This window comes from Doryrhamphus excisus, chromosome 6 (genome assembly GCF_030265055.1).
Source record: "Doryrhamphus excisus isolate RoL2022-K1 chromosome 6, RoL_Dexc_1.0, whole genome shotgun sequence".
Classification (NCBI taxonomy): Eukaryota; Metazoa; Chordata; class Actinopteri; order Syngnathiformes; family Syngnathidae; genus Doryrhamphus; species Doryrhamphus excisus.
Genome location: NC_080471.1, coordinates 10,398,300 through 10,417,874, shown reverse-complemented (window position 1 = coordinate 10,417,874; position 19,575 = coordinate 10,398,300). Strand labels below are relative to the sequence as shown.

The window sequence follows — 19,575 nt, the reverse complement described above, 5'->3', positions numbered from 1 at the left end:
ACCTTTCCAGGACCGTTTCCCGCCAGTAAAGGTTTATGCATTGTCTATTAATGTCTAAGTGACTGTGCTCCGCGTTAGCAATGGGCATTCTCGGACAAATTGTGATTGAAAACTTCAAGTCATGGCGAGGAAAGCACGTCATAGGTCCATTTGTTGGTTTTAACTGTATTATTGGGACCAACGGATCTGGTAAGTCACGCTAATATATTAGCTATTTGTTGCTAACGGCTAGCTAGCTGCTGTATCTATTTCGTGGCTACTTAAGCTGAGCGCTAATACTATACTTGAGCACTTTTACTCTCGTTAACACATTAACCCATTTACTACCGAGGAAAATGTGAACCCTTATAAATACTCAACAGTGACAAGTGGTGTTTTGGATTGGTTTTAATTCATTGATGCTAGTCATAAATGACAGGGTTTTTTTCAAGCTAGCTTATACAATACGGCTTAATGATCAATTACTGCAATATTTCACTTTACATTATATTCACTTTGTAAAAACTATTAGGAATTACAGCTCAATTTGTATTTTCTTCATTACTAAATCTGAATGTGAAACAAAATTTCAATGTGTAAGGGAGCTTATACATTAAGTATAGTAGCATAGTCCATCCATCCTTTTTCTATGCTGCTTATCCTCACTAGGGTCACGGGTATGCTGGAGCCTATCCCAACTATCCCACACGGGGAGAACATGCAAACTCCACACAGAGATACCAAGCGAAGAATCAAACCCTGGTCTTCCTGACCTCTTGGCTGTGTGGCCTATGTGTTAACCACTCGGTCACTGTGCGGGTGCATCTTTTAGGTAGAACATCGATAGTCGATATACTGTATATCCCGATATTTTTTCCATAAACTGAATTTAGACAAAAGTCAAAACCAAATATGTGTGCGGTTTTATTAAAATGGAAATAATCTTACAGAAATAAATGTCCGCTTCAATAAAATAATATATAATGTTCAATCTTCAGCATAATCATGCTGCACTCTGTAGCCAGGTTAGTGCCGTTAGCATTTCCATCTCACGTTCCCCATGACAACAGACGGTAAACATGGTGGATACCGTCAGCAACCTTTATACCGTAGTTTTCACGGTTCACTCCCGCTATGCAGTCTCTCCTCTATTTCTCCGCGGGGATATCCGATTCCTCGATGTAGCGAAGGAGTGCTCATCGCTAACAGCTGCTCCTGGATGTCAACAAAGGAACAAGCAACAAGCTACAAAGTAACAAGATGAACATCCATGGCTGCACAATCACATAAGGGGTGCATGTATGGCACAAAAAACCACAAAGGAAGTAATAAATAAAGTACTAATACAAAGCTGCCATACCAAGTTTGCGCTCGGGCAATGCCATCTTGAAACATGGGACATCCCCATCAAATCCAGTCTATATTGATATGAACAATATGCTTGTTTTTGATATTGTGCTTAAAACAAATATATTTTTTAAAATATGGAGCCCGAGTGGTTAATACCAAATATTTTATGAATAAAACCAGGTAAGTCCAATGTGATGGACGCCATAAGCTTCGCCGTAGGGGAGAGAAGGTCTTCTCTCCGTGTGAAGCGCCTCTGTGACCTAATCCATGGAGCCCACATTGGACAGCCAGTGTCAAACAGCACCCGTGTTGCCCTGCTGTACCAAGATGACATGGACCGGGAGATCGTCTTCTGTCGGAGCGTCTCGGGTCAGTCTGACATGATGACTTAGATTATTCTTTAAGGTGCCCTATCCTACGCCTCCAACTGCCACTACTGTGTTGACTGCATATGGTGCTGCTTTTGAAACCCTAATTTCTCTGAGAGGATCAATAAAGTTGTATCTAATATCCTCTATTCAACTTGCAGATGTGTATGTTTAAAATATACTCTAGTCCTACATGATGTGGAAGTGCATACCATGTGGGTGTGGTGTTTTTTCTTAGATTTTTCTGATTTTATTTTATGCCATTCTTAAATCTTGTCAACTGTCAGGTATGAGATCTTGTGAATTTCTCAGGTCACAACTTCAGGAAGTCCATGTATGTCCACTTGTTTGGTGCCCATCTGTAAGTATTTCTTCAGATATACTGTAAATATTGTGTATCTTCCCATGCCATTCCCAAAGAAACCGGAGTAAAGAAGCCTTTTCGTTTTCATTCCACCGACAGGAAGTGAAAAGTAAAGAAAATTGTTCCTCCTTTTCTGTGAAGACTTTCCATAAGATATTAGGGTGTGTTTGGGGAAAAAAGGCCGAGTTCATTCCAAATGGGCTTCTCCATATCAAACTCATCCCAGCATGCCTTTATGGACCTTTGCTAACAGAATGCAATTGTCCAAGATGGCTTGCTATGACTAAGAATTCATTAATCTACCCCATATTTTAGAATACAAACTACTCTAACCAACATTTTCTGTGTTATTGTATTCATCAGGTGACTCCTCCCAATACCACGTCAGTGGCGTTCAAGTTACTCTCAGCCAATACACTCAGGAGCTTGCTAAGATTGGAGTCGTCACCAAAGCTCAAAACTGCCTGGTGTTCCAGGTAGAATTCAGTGGTTCTACAATGTTCTGGTAATGAATGCAATTTATGAACGCCGTTCAGGATTGGGCTGCATGGCAGACGAGTGGTTAGCGCGTGGGTTTTCTTCGGGGACTCCGGTTTCCTCACACATTCCCAAAAAATTTTTGTTTAATTGGCGACTCCAAATTGTCCATAGGTATGAATGTGAGTGTGAATGGTTGTTTGTCTGTATGCCCTGTGATTGGCTGGCGACCAGTACAGGGTGGACCCTGCCTCTCACCCAAAGACAGCTGGGGTAGGCTCCAGCAGTCCCCCGTGATCTTTGTGAGGATGAGCGGTAGAAAATGAATGAATTAATGTTTGGAATTGACTAATGTTAGAATACTTGTCCGGCACCAGGGGGCAGTAGAGTCCATCGCTCTGAAAAACCCAAAGGAGCGGACAAAGATGTTTGAGTTCATCAGTCAGTCCAGTGAGGTTAGTGCAGAGTACAACCAGAAGAAAGAGGCCCTACAGAAGGCCACGGAGGACACACATTTTCAGTTCAACAAAAAGAAATCTGCTGCTGTGGAGAGGAAACAGATGTCTCAAGAGAAATTAGAGGTGAGACAGTATAAAAACAAAACCTTTTTGACTCGATGAGGTATGACCTTTATAATAGCTCTAAGTACTTGAAATGTGCCTGCATTTTGAAAGTATTTAAACCTTTTATTTCTCCTTCCTAGGCCCAGAAGTACCAGGCTCTGGTGGATGAGCTTCACCAAAAGCGCTTGCAGCTGAGTCTGGCTGAGATTTATCATAACGAGAAGGCCATCGAGACCACCAGTAAAACTCTGAGTGAAAAACGGGACGCTGCTTCTGCACAGGAAGCTGCTGTGCTGGACTGGGAGCAGAGCATCAAAACGCAAAAGAAGGAACATGGAAGCCTTGTCAGAGAGCAGCAGCTTCTGGAGAAAGAGACCGGGTATTGTATACATTCTTCAAATGCATTAGTGTTCACCAGTGGGGTAACAGTACATGTATCATAATCAGATTTTTCAGTACAAAATCTTACATATTTCCCATTTGGTCCACATCAAAGTGCGTGACAAGAAGTATGTGTCTACTCCATAGACAAATACAGTATACAGACCAAAAATAAGGTACTTCCTTATTTATATATATAAAGACTATTGTTTTTCTTTAGCCTTTCTTCCGAGTTCGTTGGACCACATACCTATTGGATTTTCAGTCCCAGACATTTTTCAAAAGACATTCCTTTCAGTAATGGACATTTTTGACTATTTTGACTGATTTTGAAGGCACACAGAATATCGTGTTCAATGGCTTTCCAAACATGGTACATACCAAAAGAAAGATTAGACTCTGGAATTGGCTCCAGCACCTTTCGTGAGGATAAGCGGTAGAAAATGAGTGAATGAATACCGAACTGTCATTATGGCATACCGTTACCCCCCTATTGTCCACTAAAGGTTTGTTCAGACTTGCTCATGTCCAAAAGTTTTCAAAAGTTTGTTTGTAACATAGATTGACTGAATGGATTTAAAATGACTCTGTTGCTTAGTGCCCAGGAGCACATTCTGGCCAAGTCTCAGTCTCAGTTCATCAAAGCCAAGGTCAGCACCTCCCATCAACTCAAAAAGATAGATGAGCTCAGACATGGCATTAAAAAGAGCCAGAAACTCTTGGCTCTGAAGGAGCAGGAAATTGCTGAGATCCAGCAGGATAAAGTGAATCTGGAGAAGACCTGGAGGATCTACGAGAGACAATTTCAGGAACAGAGACTGGCCCAGGGGATGGACATTGAGCTGGATGCGGAGCAGGTAGGTAATATTCCCCATAGGACATAGTGGCAATAGACTCCCTGGCGGTGGGGGCTTGGTCTGGTTGGGTGGGGTGGGGTTTGCTGGGTGGTAGGAGCCAGTCTCTGTCCTTTCATACATTCTCAATGACAGTTACACATTCACACATATGCGTCCATTTATGCACATATACAGTACATACATGTAGAGATACTTATGAGTAGGGAGACCTATCCATGATATTATTATGCTATTGGTTTTATTACAGTCACAATGATGTCAGCAATAAGATAATTGCTGTGTGTTATTGCCATTTGGTTCACTGTTATGGTTAATACCTTCATTACTACTATTACCAGTGATATGTTTGACTGTTTAATTTCAGTAATATCACTGTGGCTGTTTAATATTTTGTGTTCTCCATTGTAGTCTTTTATAACCATCACAGACATGCCGCTAATCCTGTTGTTGTTGTTGTTGTTGTTGTTGTTGTTGTTGTTGTTCTGTTATTCTGTTGTTCTCGTCTCTCCTTGTATTGTCCCCGCAGTACCCCCTCTGTTTCCATATTTTCTTTTTTTCTATCCCCATCTGCTCCAGTCCGGCCACTCCAAATTGCATAACAAAACATCAAATAAAGCCAGATAATACTCCATATAACAAAGAAGGTGTAGCTTACACTGACAAGACAAATCTCTTTAGCATGTAAAGGTATTAATATCTGTTCCAATGGCTGGACAGGACATAAAACGGGAAAAAACCCCAATCTGTTTCAGAGTCAAACTGTCGGCATCAATAAGCCAGTATTAACTGCAGCCATTTTTTTTAAATCACAACCTTCGTGTTTAAGTAATTGAAGTTGTTAAATATTCAATGGTTTTGTGTGTGTGTGTGTGTGTGTGTGTGTGTGGTAGCGGCAGCGCTACAAAGATCTCAAAGAGCTTGCAAGGAAGCAGAATGCAGTGCTCAGTCAGCAAGTTGAGAAGCTCCACTGGGAATTGAAGGCGGATTACGAGAAGGTGGCGTTTGATGAGCGCAAAAGGAAGGAAGGGGAGGTAATGTCATTAACACACTGGAAAAAGGAAAGAAATGTTATCAATAAAATGGCTACAGGGTGGAACGTGAATTACATCTTTTATATTTGCTGTCATATCAACAAGAGAGGAGAAATATGTCCTTAGGGAACATTTTAACTTAAAACAATACTAAAAACCTTCAGCATATCAGTATATGTATTGAAATATGGAACGGATTGAGTGAAGAACTCAAACTTTTTTAATGAAGTACAAAGAAGAGTCTCCAACCACTGTGTACATACAATGCTATGTCAATGCTAACTACTCTTGACACTTACTATTGATTCTTCATTTCATTGTCTACTCACATCATCCAACCACTTTCTGTTAGTCTTTTCATCAGTTATTATTTATTATTACTGTCACCTAATTTATTTACAGAGATTATATACCTTGACTCCTATTGTACCACATTGTAATACTACCTTATTATTTTCCTATGTATTCAACATTGGCAAAGAGTACAATTGCAATACAGGAAGTTAATAAATGTGTTATAATTGATGTGAAATAGAGAGGGGGTAGGACTAAATAAGCTACTGAGCTACTCCTTTTTGAACATGTGAAACTATGAATTGTACTATATTATGTGATGTGTTGCAATGTAACACGTATGCACGTTCAAAATAGATTAAACTATTACCATATCATTTAATTAATCATTCAAAGTTGAACAAGAGTGCCTGAATCTTAAACCGTCATCTTAGCGAGATTTGGTAACACTTTATGAAGACCCTTTTCTGTTCCCAGTCAATAAAGTCAATAAACAATGTCTGCTGTAGGTTGGCATCAAGACCAACAAGTCTCAGTTGGATGATTTGACCCATAGAGCAGAGAAGCTGGAGGATTACACCAAGGCCTGCAAGTATGTCATGATTTACTTTTTATCACATAATGTAGTATATTTCTGCAATTTACAAACTACAACCAATAGACTGCTACTTTAAAAAATATGTATTTTGCACATATTATTTTCGTTTTACGTTTGTTTTTTTCATCACGTTTTACCTGCATGTATGCCTTTTATTGTATCTGTAATTTATCAAGCTGCTGGAACTGTAAATGTCTATTGGGATGAATAAAATGTCCATATCTATAAATGCTGCCCACTACAATCTTAAACAAATGTAGATTTTTTTTTCTGACATCATGAACTGTAGACACTGTATGTTCATAGGTCATCCCTCAGCGAGTTCCATCAACAGGAAGAAAGTTTGCGAGCAGATTTGCAGAGTGGCTGCCAGCGCACTGCTCAGGTGAACATGGAGCTGGCAAATGTTCTAGAGGAGCTTAGGAATGCACGCCTGGACAGGCAGGAGAGCAAACACCAGCTGCAACGCATAGAGATGCTGGACAAGCTCCGCCGGCTCTTCCCTGAATCTGTGGTAACAGTGGCAATAGAAACACACAGATTAAAAGTTAAGTACTTGCCTTTATTGTAATTGTAAGAATTGAGTTGGACTCATTTTTCACATTTCTTGTCCCAGTATGGCCGCCTGTGTGACTTATGCAACCCCATTCATAAGAAGTACCAGCTGGCTGTTACCAAGGTGTTTGGCCACTACTTGAAGGCCATTGTGGTGACTACTGAAAAGGTGGCCCGTGACTGCATCCACTTCCTCAAGGCAGAGCGAGCCAATCCTGAGACCTTCCTTCCCATTGACTATTTGATTGTAGGCCTACTAAAGCATACAGTAACTTACTTTTTAGGATGCATCATCATGAACTGTCACAATATGTGTTCAGGTCAGTCCCCTGAATGAGAGGCTGAGGGAGATACCAGGTGCCAAGATGGTGGTGGACGTTGTAACCACAAGTGCTCCTCAATTGAGGAGAGTAGTGCAGTTTGTGTGCGGCAACGCAATGGTGTGTGAGACTATTAAAGAGGCTAGGAGCGTCGCTTTCGACAGGAAGGAGCGCCTTAAGGTAATAACCTCAGATTGGACCAGGAAATAATAGATAATGGGCTGTTGATCACACCTACTTCCTGTAGACTGTGTCTCTAGACGGGACCCTGTTTGCAAAGTCAGGTGTGATCTCTGGAGGTTCCAGTGACCTGAGGACCAAAGCTCGCTGCTGGGATGAGAAGGACGTTACCAAGCTAATGGAACGAAAGGAACAGCTCACTGCTGAGCTACGTGTAAGTCAGCATCTGTAAATAAGTACTCCTGTGTTTTCTGTTTAGTCATTATTGAAGAAGCGAAGGATGCCAAAGTCATTGTTTGCTATGCATTCATTCCAACACAGTACAGTCGATGGCCTTGTAACTCCACTTCTTAACACAACTGTTCTGGTGAATAGGTAAGATTCAGCGGGAGGGATCTGTGTTGCCAACCTATTGACTTGTCAGTATTCAGACAACTCGAGATTCTGTTTCTAGTGCCAAATATAGTTATTTTTTTCTGGTCTATTTGGACACTTTTGGAGAGATCATTCATTCATTAATTTTTTACCGCTTATCCTCACGAGGGTCGTTGGGGTGCTGGAGCCTATCCCAGCTGTCTTCAGAGGCGGAGTACACCCTGGACTGGTCGCCAGCCAATCACAGGGCACATACGTATAGACAAACAACCATTCACACTCACATTCATACCTATGGACAATTTGGAGTCACCAATTAACCTAGCATGTTTTTGGAATGTGGGAGGAAACCGGAGTACCCGGAGAAAACCCATGCATGCACGGGGAGAACATGCAAGCTCCACACAGAGATGGCCGAGGGTGAAATCGAACTCGGGTCTCTTAGCTGTGTGGCCTGCGCATTAACCACTTGAGCACCGTACAGCCTTGGAAGATCATGAAAGCATGTATAGCTCTTCTCAGCAAGCAGTCAGTGCTCCTGCTATGCTTCCTGTTGTCGAATGTCAGCCGTCTCTCCGTCGCTTTGAGGGGCTGCAGAATGCAGCAGCCCGCTTATTTACAGGAACTAAATGCTGGGAGAACAAATGTGCTATAGAAATAAAGTTTGACCTGACTTGCTTTGTTACAGGATCTGATGAGGCTCAAGAGGAAGGAGTCAGAGCTGAATCAGATCATTGCTCAGGCTCAGGGTGCTCAGACTCGCCTCAAATACTCCAAAAGTGATCTGGATAACCTCTGGAAGAAGAACATCCCTAAATGTCAAGGAGTATGATCACATTTTAATTTTCCATATTATATTAATTCAGGTTTTTGATGAATGATAAAACAATGAAAATGCTGGACTATTAATGTAGACAATTAATTTCAGGATATTTCTCGTCTGGAGAGTGAATTGGTAAACCTGGACTCTCAGATCAAAATGCAGCTGGAGAGTGTGGAAGCAAAGGAAGGGGCCATAAAGGGCCTGAGAGACCAAATTGAACAGGTATAAAACCTTCAACCCAACTGAGTGTGATAGTGTTGAAAGCAACAGAGTAGCCATTATTGCTCAAAGGCTTCACAAATCGAGATAGGATGGTCATACTGTGGAAGTTTTCCTTATTCAGACAGAAGACTTGGTATTCTCTGACTTCTGTGCTGACATCGGTGTGGACAACATCAGAGTGTATGAGCTGGGGCAGTTGAAACAGCAGGAGGAACACGACAAGAAGTGGTACCAACAGACTCACAACGCTTTATCAGTCATAATGTCTGCATGATACTGCACTGTAAATACTCTCAGCTTGGAGTTTGAGATCCAGTGTACTCGCTTGAATGCCAAGCTGGAGTATGAACAAGAGCAACTGGAGAAGGAAAAGAAGCAGCTTGGTGAAAAGCAGGTGACCATCAACAAGGAAGAAAGTGTCATCGCTGAGAAGCAGAAGGTTAGTGTGATATAATGTCATTTTTGAATGGAACCAGAGCTGGGGATCTTCATAAATATTCACAAGTCATCAAGTAAATGTTTTAATGTTTAAGTCATGTGATCTTCATTGAGATGTTTTTAACCTAATCCTTCGTCTCACTTTGAAGGATGAGGAGAAGCTGCTGGAGGCTGTTGAAGAAGGTGACAAAAAACTACAGGAGATGAAGAATCAGCTGCTGGCAAAGAAGAGACAGGTAGCAGCCATTAAATCGGAGCTGGATGAGAAAATCCTGCACCTCAGAGAGAGTAAGAGGTATGACAAATAAATAGTGATGGGTGCCAGTTTTCTATCATAATATCATAACAAATACCCAGCTGAATCAAAATTAATAGTGTGCTTATAAGATGAACATATGAAATATAATTTGCTTATTTATATCCTAATATTACCTGCAAGCCCAGTGAGGATAAGCGCCATAGTAAATGGGTGGATGGATAACCTGATATTATATACTGTAACCCGTTTGATGTGTTTTGATTCTGGAAAGGTGTCTTAACCATGTACTGAGTGCAATTGTGGTTTTTACTTTTTACCACTGTCATTATTTATTGTATGAATGCAGTTTTATACTGTGGCTGTAAATCTGCATAGTAAGTTAGATTTCATAAAGCTTAGAGTGTGTCGTAATAAGTAAAGTTGTTAGCATTTCATAGGAACGTATAAGATACGTCTAACTTGGAAAAATGAATCTGATTTTAGATAACTGTCATGTTTGGATTGTCCCTTAATTTCTGGTCATGCATACATTTCCACACCACAAACATTTGCTTTAACTTGATTCTCCATCAGAGGGTTGCTGAAATGTCAGCAAGAAGTGATGTCTGCAGAGAACAGCTTGGAGTACAACCGTTTAACACGACATAATTTGCTGTTGGCCTGCAAAATCCAGGGTCTACCAGTAACTATGCTGTCAGGCAATCTGCATGACATCAGTGAAGTGCAGGTAAAACGAGATACAGTATGAAAGTCTGCTACCATACTCTAGGTGACTCCACCAAACATTTAAACTCCTAATTTTAATGCCTGGACCTCATTTTATATTTGCTTTGACTACACACTTGCTGGTCTTGTGATTATTTTGGTTCTCTGAAGCTGGACACAGAATCTGAAAGTACCTCAGCCACAATCAACATATATGAGAGAGAGGCCCAGCTCGTTGTCGACTACTCTTGCCTGGAAACCAAGACCAGGGTGACAGATCGTCGTTACTTACTTTCTCAGCAATGATAAGACCAGCAAGTTGTGAAACATGGTGCGTATCTGTGTGTGTGTTTGTGTGCACAGGACATGCCTGCAGAGGAGGTGGATGGTTATCTTGAGAAACAGAGGGAGTCTCTTTATTCCTTAGAGAAAGAGCTGCATTGCGCCACCACACCCAATTTAAAAGCTGTGGAAAAGATGAGAGAGTTGAAGGACAAGCTACAGGAGCTGAAAGATGGTACTTTGTCTTGTCACTTAATTTCCGACTTTGACTGTGTCTAACAGATGTACTAGGCATCTCAGTTACTCACCTTTTTGTCATTCACAGGCCGGTGGATTTAGCACATAATCCCTGCGAATAATGTTGATCTACAGTATATGCTAGGACAGTGGTTCCCAAACTTGGATATTTCACTTGGAACTTGGAATTACGGGTTACCAAGCAGTGTCATATTCAATAATATATCTCATTAATAATGAATAAATCTTATTAGAGTATGCTGAGTGCCAATAAAAAAACTGCATGCCAAAAATGGCCGTTGGGCTACACTTTGGACAACCCTAGTCTACTGCGTTTATTTTTCAGGAAAGTGCAACAATGCATTCAAATGCAAGAGTCACAGTTTGAAGAGTTCTCCATCTTTCCTGAGCAATGGCAGCACTCTGCTTTCATCTTATTCACTTGTGTGTTTCCTCGGGAAGGCCAAGTGTTCCCAAACAGGACACTTTAATGACGAAAGAGGGTTTTCAAGTTCTCCTTGGGACTATAGAAAGCCATGACTTTTGCTAGCCAACGGCTGGGCTGTACTGTATTTATTTACCAAATAGACGCACACATCCTGAAACCGAAGGTTCTGTTCTGAACAATCTGTTAAGGAATACATGTACCGTTACACCTTTGATTAAAGCTGAAGCTAATGCAGAGTGTTTTTTTTCCCTGGCTCAAGCCTTCAATGCCTGCACCAGAATCGTTAGGAAGTGCCACCGGGAGTTTGAAGAAGTCAAAGTTAGGCGCTCACAGCTTTTCAACAAGTGCTTCAATCATGTGTCTGTTGCAATTGACCAGATCTACAAAAGGATATGTCGGAACAGCAGCGCTCAGGTGAAAACACCACTTTGGGACCCTCACAAAGGCACATCAATTTTTAATTCAGAAGGTGAGATGTTGCGCACGACATTTAAGATGATGTTGGAAAATGTTCTGCAGGCCATTCTGACCCCAGACAATCCAGAAGAGCCGTATCTGGGAGGGATCAACTACAGCTGCGTGGCTCCTGGGAAGCGCTTCATGTCCATGGAAAATCTGTCTGGTGGGGAGAAAGCCATCGCCGTCCTGGCACTGGTGTTTGCCATGCATAGGTAATACTGCATCAGTGTACAATCAATGAAAGTGAGAACTGCAGAAAGTATACATAGTGCCATGATGTACAATTTCTTACAGGACAAACGTTCAAGCCTTTGTGGAGGCTGTACTTCCTGAGGGCCCTTTGTTAGTACTTAAAGTTCAATATTCCCTGTCTGTTACATCCCTCATTTGTTTCTCAGTTTCAGACCTGCTCCATTCTTAATTTTGGATGAGGTGGATGCTGCCCTTGACAACTCCAACATTGGGAAGGTAAAATTGTAGAAATCAGCCCTCCTGTGAGTCAAGTCTGAAAGAGGCAATATCTGATTTCTGCTTTCACTTGCACGAGTGATGGGAAATTTGATTCCTTCTAGTGACTCGATTTCATATGAGTCACTGAGTGAAGGACTGACTGAATCAAGTACTCCGGTATTCAGGTGACTGAAGCATATGCGCAGAAACTCACACATGAGCAACGGGTTGCACTCATGAGTCATTACAAGTCAGCGCTTCACTAACCACCCGTGATTCCCTAAAACTTGCTTGCTGGGCGAGTTAATTGTTTTTTTGGTCAGGAAGGAAGGGTCCTGACCAAGGGTCGCGGGGGGTGCTAGAGCCTATCCCAGCTGTCTTCAGGCAAGGTGGGGTACACTCTGGAATGGTCGCCAGCCAATCACAGGGCACATAAAGACAAACAACAATTCACACTCACATTCATACCTATGGACAATTTGGAGTCACCATTTTTTTTTATGTGGGAGGAAACCAGAGTACCCGGTGGAATTAAACTTGGGTGTCCTAGCTGTGAGGCCTAATTGCTAACCACTCGTGCACTGTGCAGCCCGCATTAGCAATATCTCCCAGGAAATGTTTCTTGGGTAATATTACTGTGGCTGTATAATACTTTGTCCTCTCCATTATGGTCTTAAAATCTGAAAGAAACAAACACAAAGACATTTGCTGGTTTGTTCTGTTATTGTCATTGCAGTTGTTGTTGCCCACACTCCCCACCCTGTTTCCTTTTTTCTTCTTTTCTATCCCCTCCTGTTGCTGTCCGGCTGCTCCAAATTTCCTTGATAACAAAAGATCAAATACAGTCAAATAATACTCCATATAACAGAGAAGGTGCAGCTTATAATTTTCCCTGACAGAGCAAGTCTGTTTAGCATTTAGATTAGTAATACTATTGGCCACAATGGCTGGACAGGACAAAATAAAGTAATAAAGTATTTTGTGCAACGTTGGGTGTGACCTTTTTTTCCCTGCAGGTGGCCAGCTTCATCAGGGAGGAGACCAGAGAGAAGATGCAGCTCATCATCATCTCCTTGAAGGAGGAGTTCTTCTCCAGAGCTGATGCCCTTCAGGGAGTTTACTCAGATGTAAAAAAAAAATGTCATGAAATGAAGTCTTTGAATTGTTAAGGACAAAGCCATCATTGCAGTGTTGTGTTTCCCAGTTTGATGGCTGCATGAACAGTCGCATCGTGACGCTGGACCTTCGTCCCTACCCTTTGCTGGAAGGCAACAACGGAACACATGCAGATGAAGTTGAGAGAGCACCATCGACTGGATTTGAATGAATCCTCTACTGGTGGTTTCTTTTTTCCAGCTCTTAACAGTTTGCTAACAATTACTTCATTTTTTCATTGAAGTTGGTTACAATGAAGAGTTTTGAACAGTTCTGAAGTGATTGATTCTGTTAGCAGTCTGTGTGTTTGAATTCACTCGTCAGTGAAAGTTCTGTCAAATTAACTGTTCGTTGTTGTTTAGTAATAGAGGGGGCAGTTTTAAACATACCATAATACTAATTTGCCCTTCACAGCGCACCATATTTATAGGTGCTGCATGTTTATATAGTATAATATTGCATGTGTTTTATATTACGTTTGAATCCAAGTTAGGCCTTTAACATGTACTGTATGCTCGTCAATTGACTCGTCGGTGTTGACGTTTTTCAATTGTGTGTTATGTCTCGAGTTGGCCATATGGGGACGCAAAAGATCAACTGACCGGATATACACGTCATAAAATTAAAATAACTTTCTAACATTGTTCAGTTGCCGTTCTTTCCTATTAGTTTTAACTCCTTATCGCCCAATAATTTATGCATCTACAGGAGGTACAGCTGAATTTTTATTTTATTTTTTTACTAGTGTAACGTAAGCTTTACGTCATCCACCATGTGACCTATATTTACGGAAGTGAAGTCCTCCCCTTTCGTGGATTCGCCTTTTATCAAGTCTTTTTCAGTCTTTTAAGGTTAATCGTTAACGTTAACGTCACATTTAGCCACTCAACTAATGCATTTAAGCTACATAAAACCAGGATTGACATTAGATTTGGTCTTAACGTGTAGTTAATGGCAAGTAGACGTTATGTGTCTAAGCTAGCAACACTAGCTCTATGCGATTTAGCACACTAAAGTCAATATCATTTTCCCCGCCGTACTCCAGTCGTCGTTGTTGTTCTGAAGTCACCTCCGGTGGTTTGACTGGGTTGTGGAGCATCAGCCATCAGGTAACATTACTTCGGGTAGCTAGCACCATGGGGGCCGAGCAGAGCGGAGATGCTGAGCACAAACACTCAGACTACAGCTCGTCTGGTGAGCATATTTCTCCTATTTATTGCTGTGTCATTCTCATGTTCAGTCCTACCGACAACCAGCGTTTCATAATAAGCGCAGTCATCCATTACTTTGGTACCGATCTCATGACACGCTCCCATTGTTATTCTTTCCCCATTGAGTCCCAACTTGATGCTCCCTTGCGGTTTAATGGCATTTATCCTTATCAACTTGTTATTTGACTCCACCGTTCCATTAAGGGATTGGCAGTATTGTATGTTGCACAGTTAGACCAAGTGCCCACTGTAGATGTCTCCACCTTTTTGTAGTGGTTCCCTCTCCAGCCAAGCAGAAGGCCAAGATGGACGACATTGTTGTTGTGGCCCCGGGGACCCAGTCTATGAGAAACATCCACAATGACCCTGATGTTATCAAGCTCCAAGAGATTCCCACCTTCCAGCCACTCTTGAAAGGTTGGTGGAAAGTCCTTGACATCTGAACAAGGTGTCCAAAATGTTTTGGTGTGGCAAAACCGATTATTAACTGCTGAAGAGATGTAGCCCAAGACTTCTGTTCATTTAGCATGCAAAAATGATTACAATTTTTCTAATTGCCAATGTCGGAGCAGCTCCCTGTGTCAGTTCTCTACAATAGCAGAGGAGACACAATGTCTGTCTAATTGCAATAATTAGCATTACTTATATGGTCATCTAGTCAACTACTGCTCTGATTCATCCTCGTTAAGTGCCATGACCTTTGCTCCCTCACAGGAGTTTTGAGTGGTCAGACCTCGCCTACCAGTGTGTGTCTGGAAAGACTGGATCCAGTACAGGTCCTGCAGCTCTGCATCCGCTACCAAGACCACCTCCATCAGTGTGCCGAGGCCGTCTCCTTTGACCAGAATGCTTTAGTTAAGCGCATCAAAGAGGTGAGTCTTATGAGACGCACGTCTTCCACTGCCGCATATCTCCCACTGAGCAGTCAGTCTCTGGGAAGTCAAACAACGAATGACGTCAGCCTCATGCCAGTGTAAGCCAGTCTTTCAGCATGCTAGCGGATTTGGAACGTCAATGTAACAAAAGGACGGGAGCTATCGCTGTGTTTAGGCAAGTGTATTCACGTGTACAGTAAGTCTGTTAGTAATCTAACAACTCACACAACACACTAAACCTTGTCAACGTTTATGACACTGCCTCTAAAAAGCATTGGAATGGGAACTGGAATTGCCCATGCCGAGTCATGATGCTCCATGTTGAAAACAGTGTTTTGTTCTGCTGACTCAATGTCTTGTGCCGGTCCAGATGGACCTCTCTGTGGAGACCTTGTTCAGCATCATGCAGGAGCGTCAGAAGCGCTACGCCAAGTACGCAGAGCAGATCCAGAAGGTCAACGAGATGTCTATGATCTTGAGACGCATCCAAATGGGCATCGACCAGACGGTGCCGCTAATGGAGCGCCTCAACAACATGCTGCCTGTGAGCGAGCGCCTGGAACCCTTCAGCATGAGGCCAGACGGGGACTCTGGCTCTAAGTAAGCCAGCAAGAGAGCCTGAACCTGAGGTGATGACCGCTTCTTTTTATTCTCTTTGGGTTTTGTGGAGTTCTATGCAGCTGCCTGCTTATGAGCTTTTGGGTTTGAGCGTTCCAAAACTCTAAACCTTGCAAGCACAAGACATGATTGCAAATGAGCTGTGGATGCCCCAGAAACCTGAGAAAGTGAAACTTTGTGGATTTAAAAGCTGCACAAACGTGGAGAGAAGAACAAACCATGCAGCCAGTGTGGCTCTTATACGTACATGTTCCCTGCATGGCCAGCTGCTTCTTTGTGTTTGTTTTGGAGGGGGGGTTGAAAAAAATTATTATAACATGACTAAATGCAAGCCGGGACATTCACATGGAACATTTCCATTGATGTATGACTTAAGGTTAGGCATCGAGCCTCAAGCACCATCTTTGCAATCCATTTTCTATGCCGCTTATCCTCACTAGGGTCGCGGGTGTCCCAGCTGACTTCGGGCGAGAGGCGGGGTACACCTTGGACTGGTCGCCAGCCAATCACAGGGCACACATAGACAAACAACCATTCACACTCACATTCATACCTATGGACACCTATGGAATCGTGAGGAAACGTTCAAATTCAAACGATGCCCAACCCTGTGTACCCTATGTTAAATTATTTGCTGAGCATCACAGTTTTTCATGTGAATATTATGAATGGCTTCTACAAGCTAATTGAAGCTTAGTTTATTTTTGCTCTATATTAACTCATTCACTGCCAAAGATGTTGATCGCAGGTGCTAGAGATGAAAGTCATGTGCAACTTGTGTGGGAATTTCTTGTAGGCAACGTATTTCTGTCGCAGCAGGAGACAAAAGTTCTATTTACCTTCAATCGGCAGCAACAGTTTGTCTGGATGTGCATCTGTCGCGTTCGCGAAGGAAAGGGGTGACGTTCGTGACGCCATTGTTGTTGTTCGTCTATAAATAGTATGCACGAGTACAAACGCACACTTCTGTAATTTACACAGGCGCAAACATCTGTAAATAGATTATTTTGTGTTGTGTTCTAAATCTGTGAATAAATGTAGTTAGTTGTCATGGAAATCTTTTTTTCTTGTGTTGTTTTTGTTGTTTCTTAGAAGTAAACTGTTCAGATGTTTGGGGTGTTACTAAAACAAAAAATATGGATGTCAGTCACCATTTTTGCTTCTCTGCAGAAAAAACAAATTTTCTCGTTTTTTTGTCAAAATCGGGTGAAACCACTCTATGTTCTACTGCGATTTATATAGACTCAAAAAGGCCAGAAAAAAATATTTTTTTATGAAAGAGAGTCTAACGTTTCTTTATATAATTTCAATGTTTATTATGCTAAAACTCAATATTCTGTGGCTCAGCATACTTATGCCCCAAAACTCAGTCTGGCAGTAAAGATGTACAAATTATATTTCATAGAATGTGCTGCAAATAATACCCAGGCTGCACTTTGGACACCCCTGCATTAAAAGAACCCAAACCAAAGTAGTACTGTTTCGCTGTAAAAGTGTTGAAAATAAAACTGTGCCATAAGAAAGTGTCAGCTATTGAATTCATTCATTCCCATGGAAACACAAGCCCCATTTCCTCTAAGGAGTACTATTTGTTTTTTTTTTTGTTTCCTGTTCACTTCTGCTAGTGTTGTGGTGTTATATTTGTTATGCTTGAAATGTATCTTTTCACAAAAAGCCTTTTCTCTCCCTTTTTTTGTTGAGAACAGATATTTTGCTGAAACGTACCTAAGTTCTACTGCTGATTACTAAAGAATGGAAAAAGGTAAAAACAAATGTTTTTTTCCTAATGAAAGATGAGTCTAATCTTTCTTTTAATACATGCCATGTTTATATAGTTCAATAACACAATATTCTGTGTGCCTTGAAAAATATTAAATATTGTCATATTATAATATTAAAGGGAACCTATTATGCTTTTTCCATTTTTCTGACCTATAAATGTTAGAATGTTGTATTCTTGTGTTAAACAATGCCAACGGTTCAGATAATGAGGTGTGCGCATTTGGAAGTGAACCCTGAAAGATGTTTTGGATAGCTCACTGAGTGACTGTCTTCAATGTGATCTGGATGTCCTTATATGGGCTGCATATTACCTGCACTCAGACCTAGGTATCCGGAAGTACTCCGAAGTGCTTGGGATGTGACTAATCACAGCGAAGTGGGCGATTTGAGTTGGAAGTGAAAAGCATTCATTTAGTGTGGTGTCAATTAAACTTTTGTCTTTTTTATGGGATGCTAATGCGCTTTCATAATGTTTTGCTGCGGACATGACTAATTGTAAAACAGGCTGCATGCTAAAAATGTCCCCCAGGCCACACTGTCGATATCTCGAGCCCATGCTGAAGGCAAGGCAAAGATCAAGGAGTTGTGATGATAACCATAAAAAAATACTACTAAATGGGAAATCTAAGCCACTTCCTACCCTCGAAGAATGCTGACAGGTCATCGTACCTTATTTTATGTCCCATCATCATGTCGAAAAGATCAGCCTGCCAGGTTCCCTCAATCAGCGAACATATGGCTGGTTTATTTTTGGTGCACCTGTGAGGCGTTGAAGCCTGGTGAAGATGCAGCTCACACTCATTGGCCTCAAAGCTGGCGTGAATGAGGATTTCAGGGATTTAGCTCGGCGCCGATGGCCAGCTGCTCATCTGATGGTGCGTTTAAGCTCATGTATGTTCTGCATGCACAACAGAGAGCCCTATCAGCTGGTGCTGCATTAATGGGCCCTCCCCTCAGTGGACTTGTTCCTTCACAACATCTCCAGAGTCCCGAGGGGAGGCTCATTTAAAAGTTGGAAGTGTTGGATGTTAACAAGACGATGCATCACAATTCCACAGTGCAGAAATTCAGTGTGAAATGAAAGAAATCCAATTTCCCCTTTAAACGTCTCATTTGAATGCAAATCCAAGGCGGCTGTCTCCTTCCTGGAAACATCGACTTAATGCTGCTCATCATTGCATTCGCCTCTTCTTTTCCCCTGCAAACGTCCATAATCTTAACTTCTTCATGATCGCCTCTTGTTGAACTTCCACCACAGTCCAAATAGTAGCACAGCGCAACCCGTTTATGTCAAGGTGGACCACCACACCACTCGTGGTACACATGTTGTACCACTACACCACCGAGCATGTTTAATACGACAGAAAGAAAGAAGCTACCAATTTGAAATATTTCTTTGGGTTGGTCTTGCCGGAAAACATTTGGACACCCCTGATTTAAGATTTGATAGCGTTTGCCGCCGTGGTCTCTTCACCTGGTTAGAATGCAGGCGGAGGTTTGCAGCATGTTTGCATGCAAAGCTCCAAATTAGCGGCTATGAAATATTCACAGCTGGCCTCAGAGGACTAACAGCAGGTGCCTTGACGCCGCCTGAGCTAAGAATGAAGTCCATCATGGCCGCCAGGCTCATCTGTAAGAGTACACATGCTTAAAGGAAGCTTTCTCATCTCTAAACGGGTTAACATTTTCGGACATCAGCGGGGATCGTAGGGACATTTGTTTCTTTTTCTATTTCAGTAATAACTGCTTTTGTGACATTCAGGAGCAATGCGGTAACAATATTAATAATGGATGCTTCATTATTCATCGATAAATATAACGATATTCAGCAATGTACTTCTTTCATGTATGTTTACATTCAGCATTCATTTATACATTTTGTCTGACTTTGACTTCAGAATTTACTTATTTATTGCATC

At 41.8% G+C, this 19,575-nt stretch overlaps 2 protein-coding genes across 9 annotated transcripts; both read left to right on the top strand.

Moving 5' to 3' along the window:
* On the top strand, positions 1-13,811 carry smc1b (structural maintenance of chromosomes 1B). 5 transcript variants are annotated; one of them, XM_058076179.1, is made up of 26 exons: positions 1-189; positions 1,510-1,698; positions 2,425-2,537; positions 2,916-3,119; positions 3,242-3,480; positions 4,081-4,339; positions 5,230-5,370; positions 6,174-6,256; positions 6,569-6,809; positions 6,879-7,064; positions 7,138-7,317; positions 7,385-7,531; positions 8,381-8,518; positions 8,621-8,737; positions 8,859-8,965; positions 9,035-9,176; positions 9,325-9,470; positions 10,008-10,161; positions 10,311-10,409; positions 10,503-10,656; positions 11,366-11,520; positions 11,626-11,777; positions 11,860-11,907; positions 11,964-12,033; positions 13,032-13,142; positions 13,220-13,811. In XM_058076179.1, the coding sequence occupies exons 1-26, from the start codon at positions 81-83 to the stop codon at positions 13,340-13,342; spliced, it is 3,807 nt and encodes a 1,268-aa protein (XP_057932162.1). In that variant the 5' UTR covers positions 1-80; the 3' UTR covers positions 13,343-13,811. The 5 variants fall into 5 exon arrangements, with proteins under 5 accessions (XP_057932162.1, XP_057932163.1, XP_057932165.1 ...); XM_058076180.1 differs by having other exon boundaries at positions 2-189; positions 6,569-6,776; positions 13,220-13,810; XM_058076182.1 differs by lacking the exon at positions 11,860-11,907 and having other exon boundaries at positions 2-189; positions 11,970-12,033.
* An 82-nt stretch (positions 13,812-13,893) lies between these two features.
* On the top strand, positions 13,894-17,792 carry borcs5 (BLOC-1 related complex subunit 5). 4 transcript variants are annotated; one of them, XM_058076187.1, is made up of 5 exons: positions 13,894-14,364; positions 14,655-14,798; positions 15,096-15,253; positions 15,627-15,885; positions 17,581-17,792. In XM_058076187.1, exons 1-4 carry the CDS (start codon positions 14,166-14,168, stop codon positions 15,858-15,860), a joined length of 735 nt encoding a protein of 244 aa, XP_057932170.1. In that variant the 5' UTR covers positions 13,894-14,165; the 3' UTR covers positions 15,861-15,885; positions 17,581-17,792. The 4 variants fall into 4 exon arrangements, with proteins under 4 accessions (XP_057932170.1, XP_057932169.1, XP_057932171.1 ...); XM_058076186.1 differs by lacking the exon at positions 17,581-17,792 and adding an exon at positions 16,315-17,548 and having other exon boundaries at positions 13,896-14,364; XM_058076188.1 differs by lacking the exon at positions 17,581-17,792 and having other exon boundaries at positions 13,908-14,114; positions 14,216-14,364; positions 15,627-17,546.
* The last annotated feature ends 1,783 nt before the right edge of the window (positions 17,793-19,575 follow it).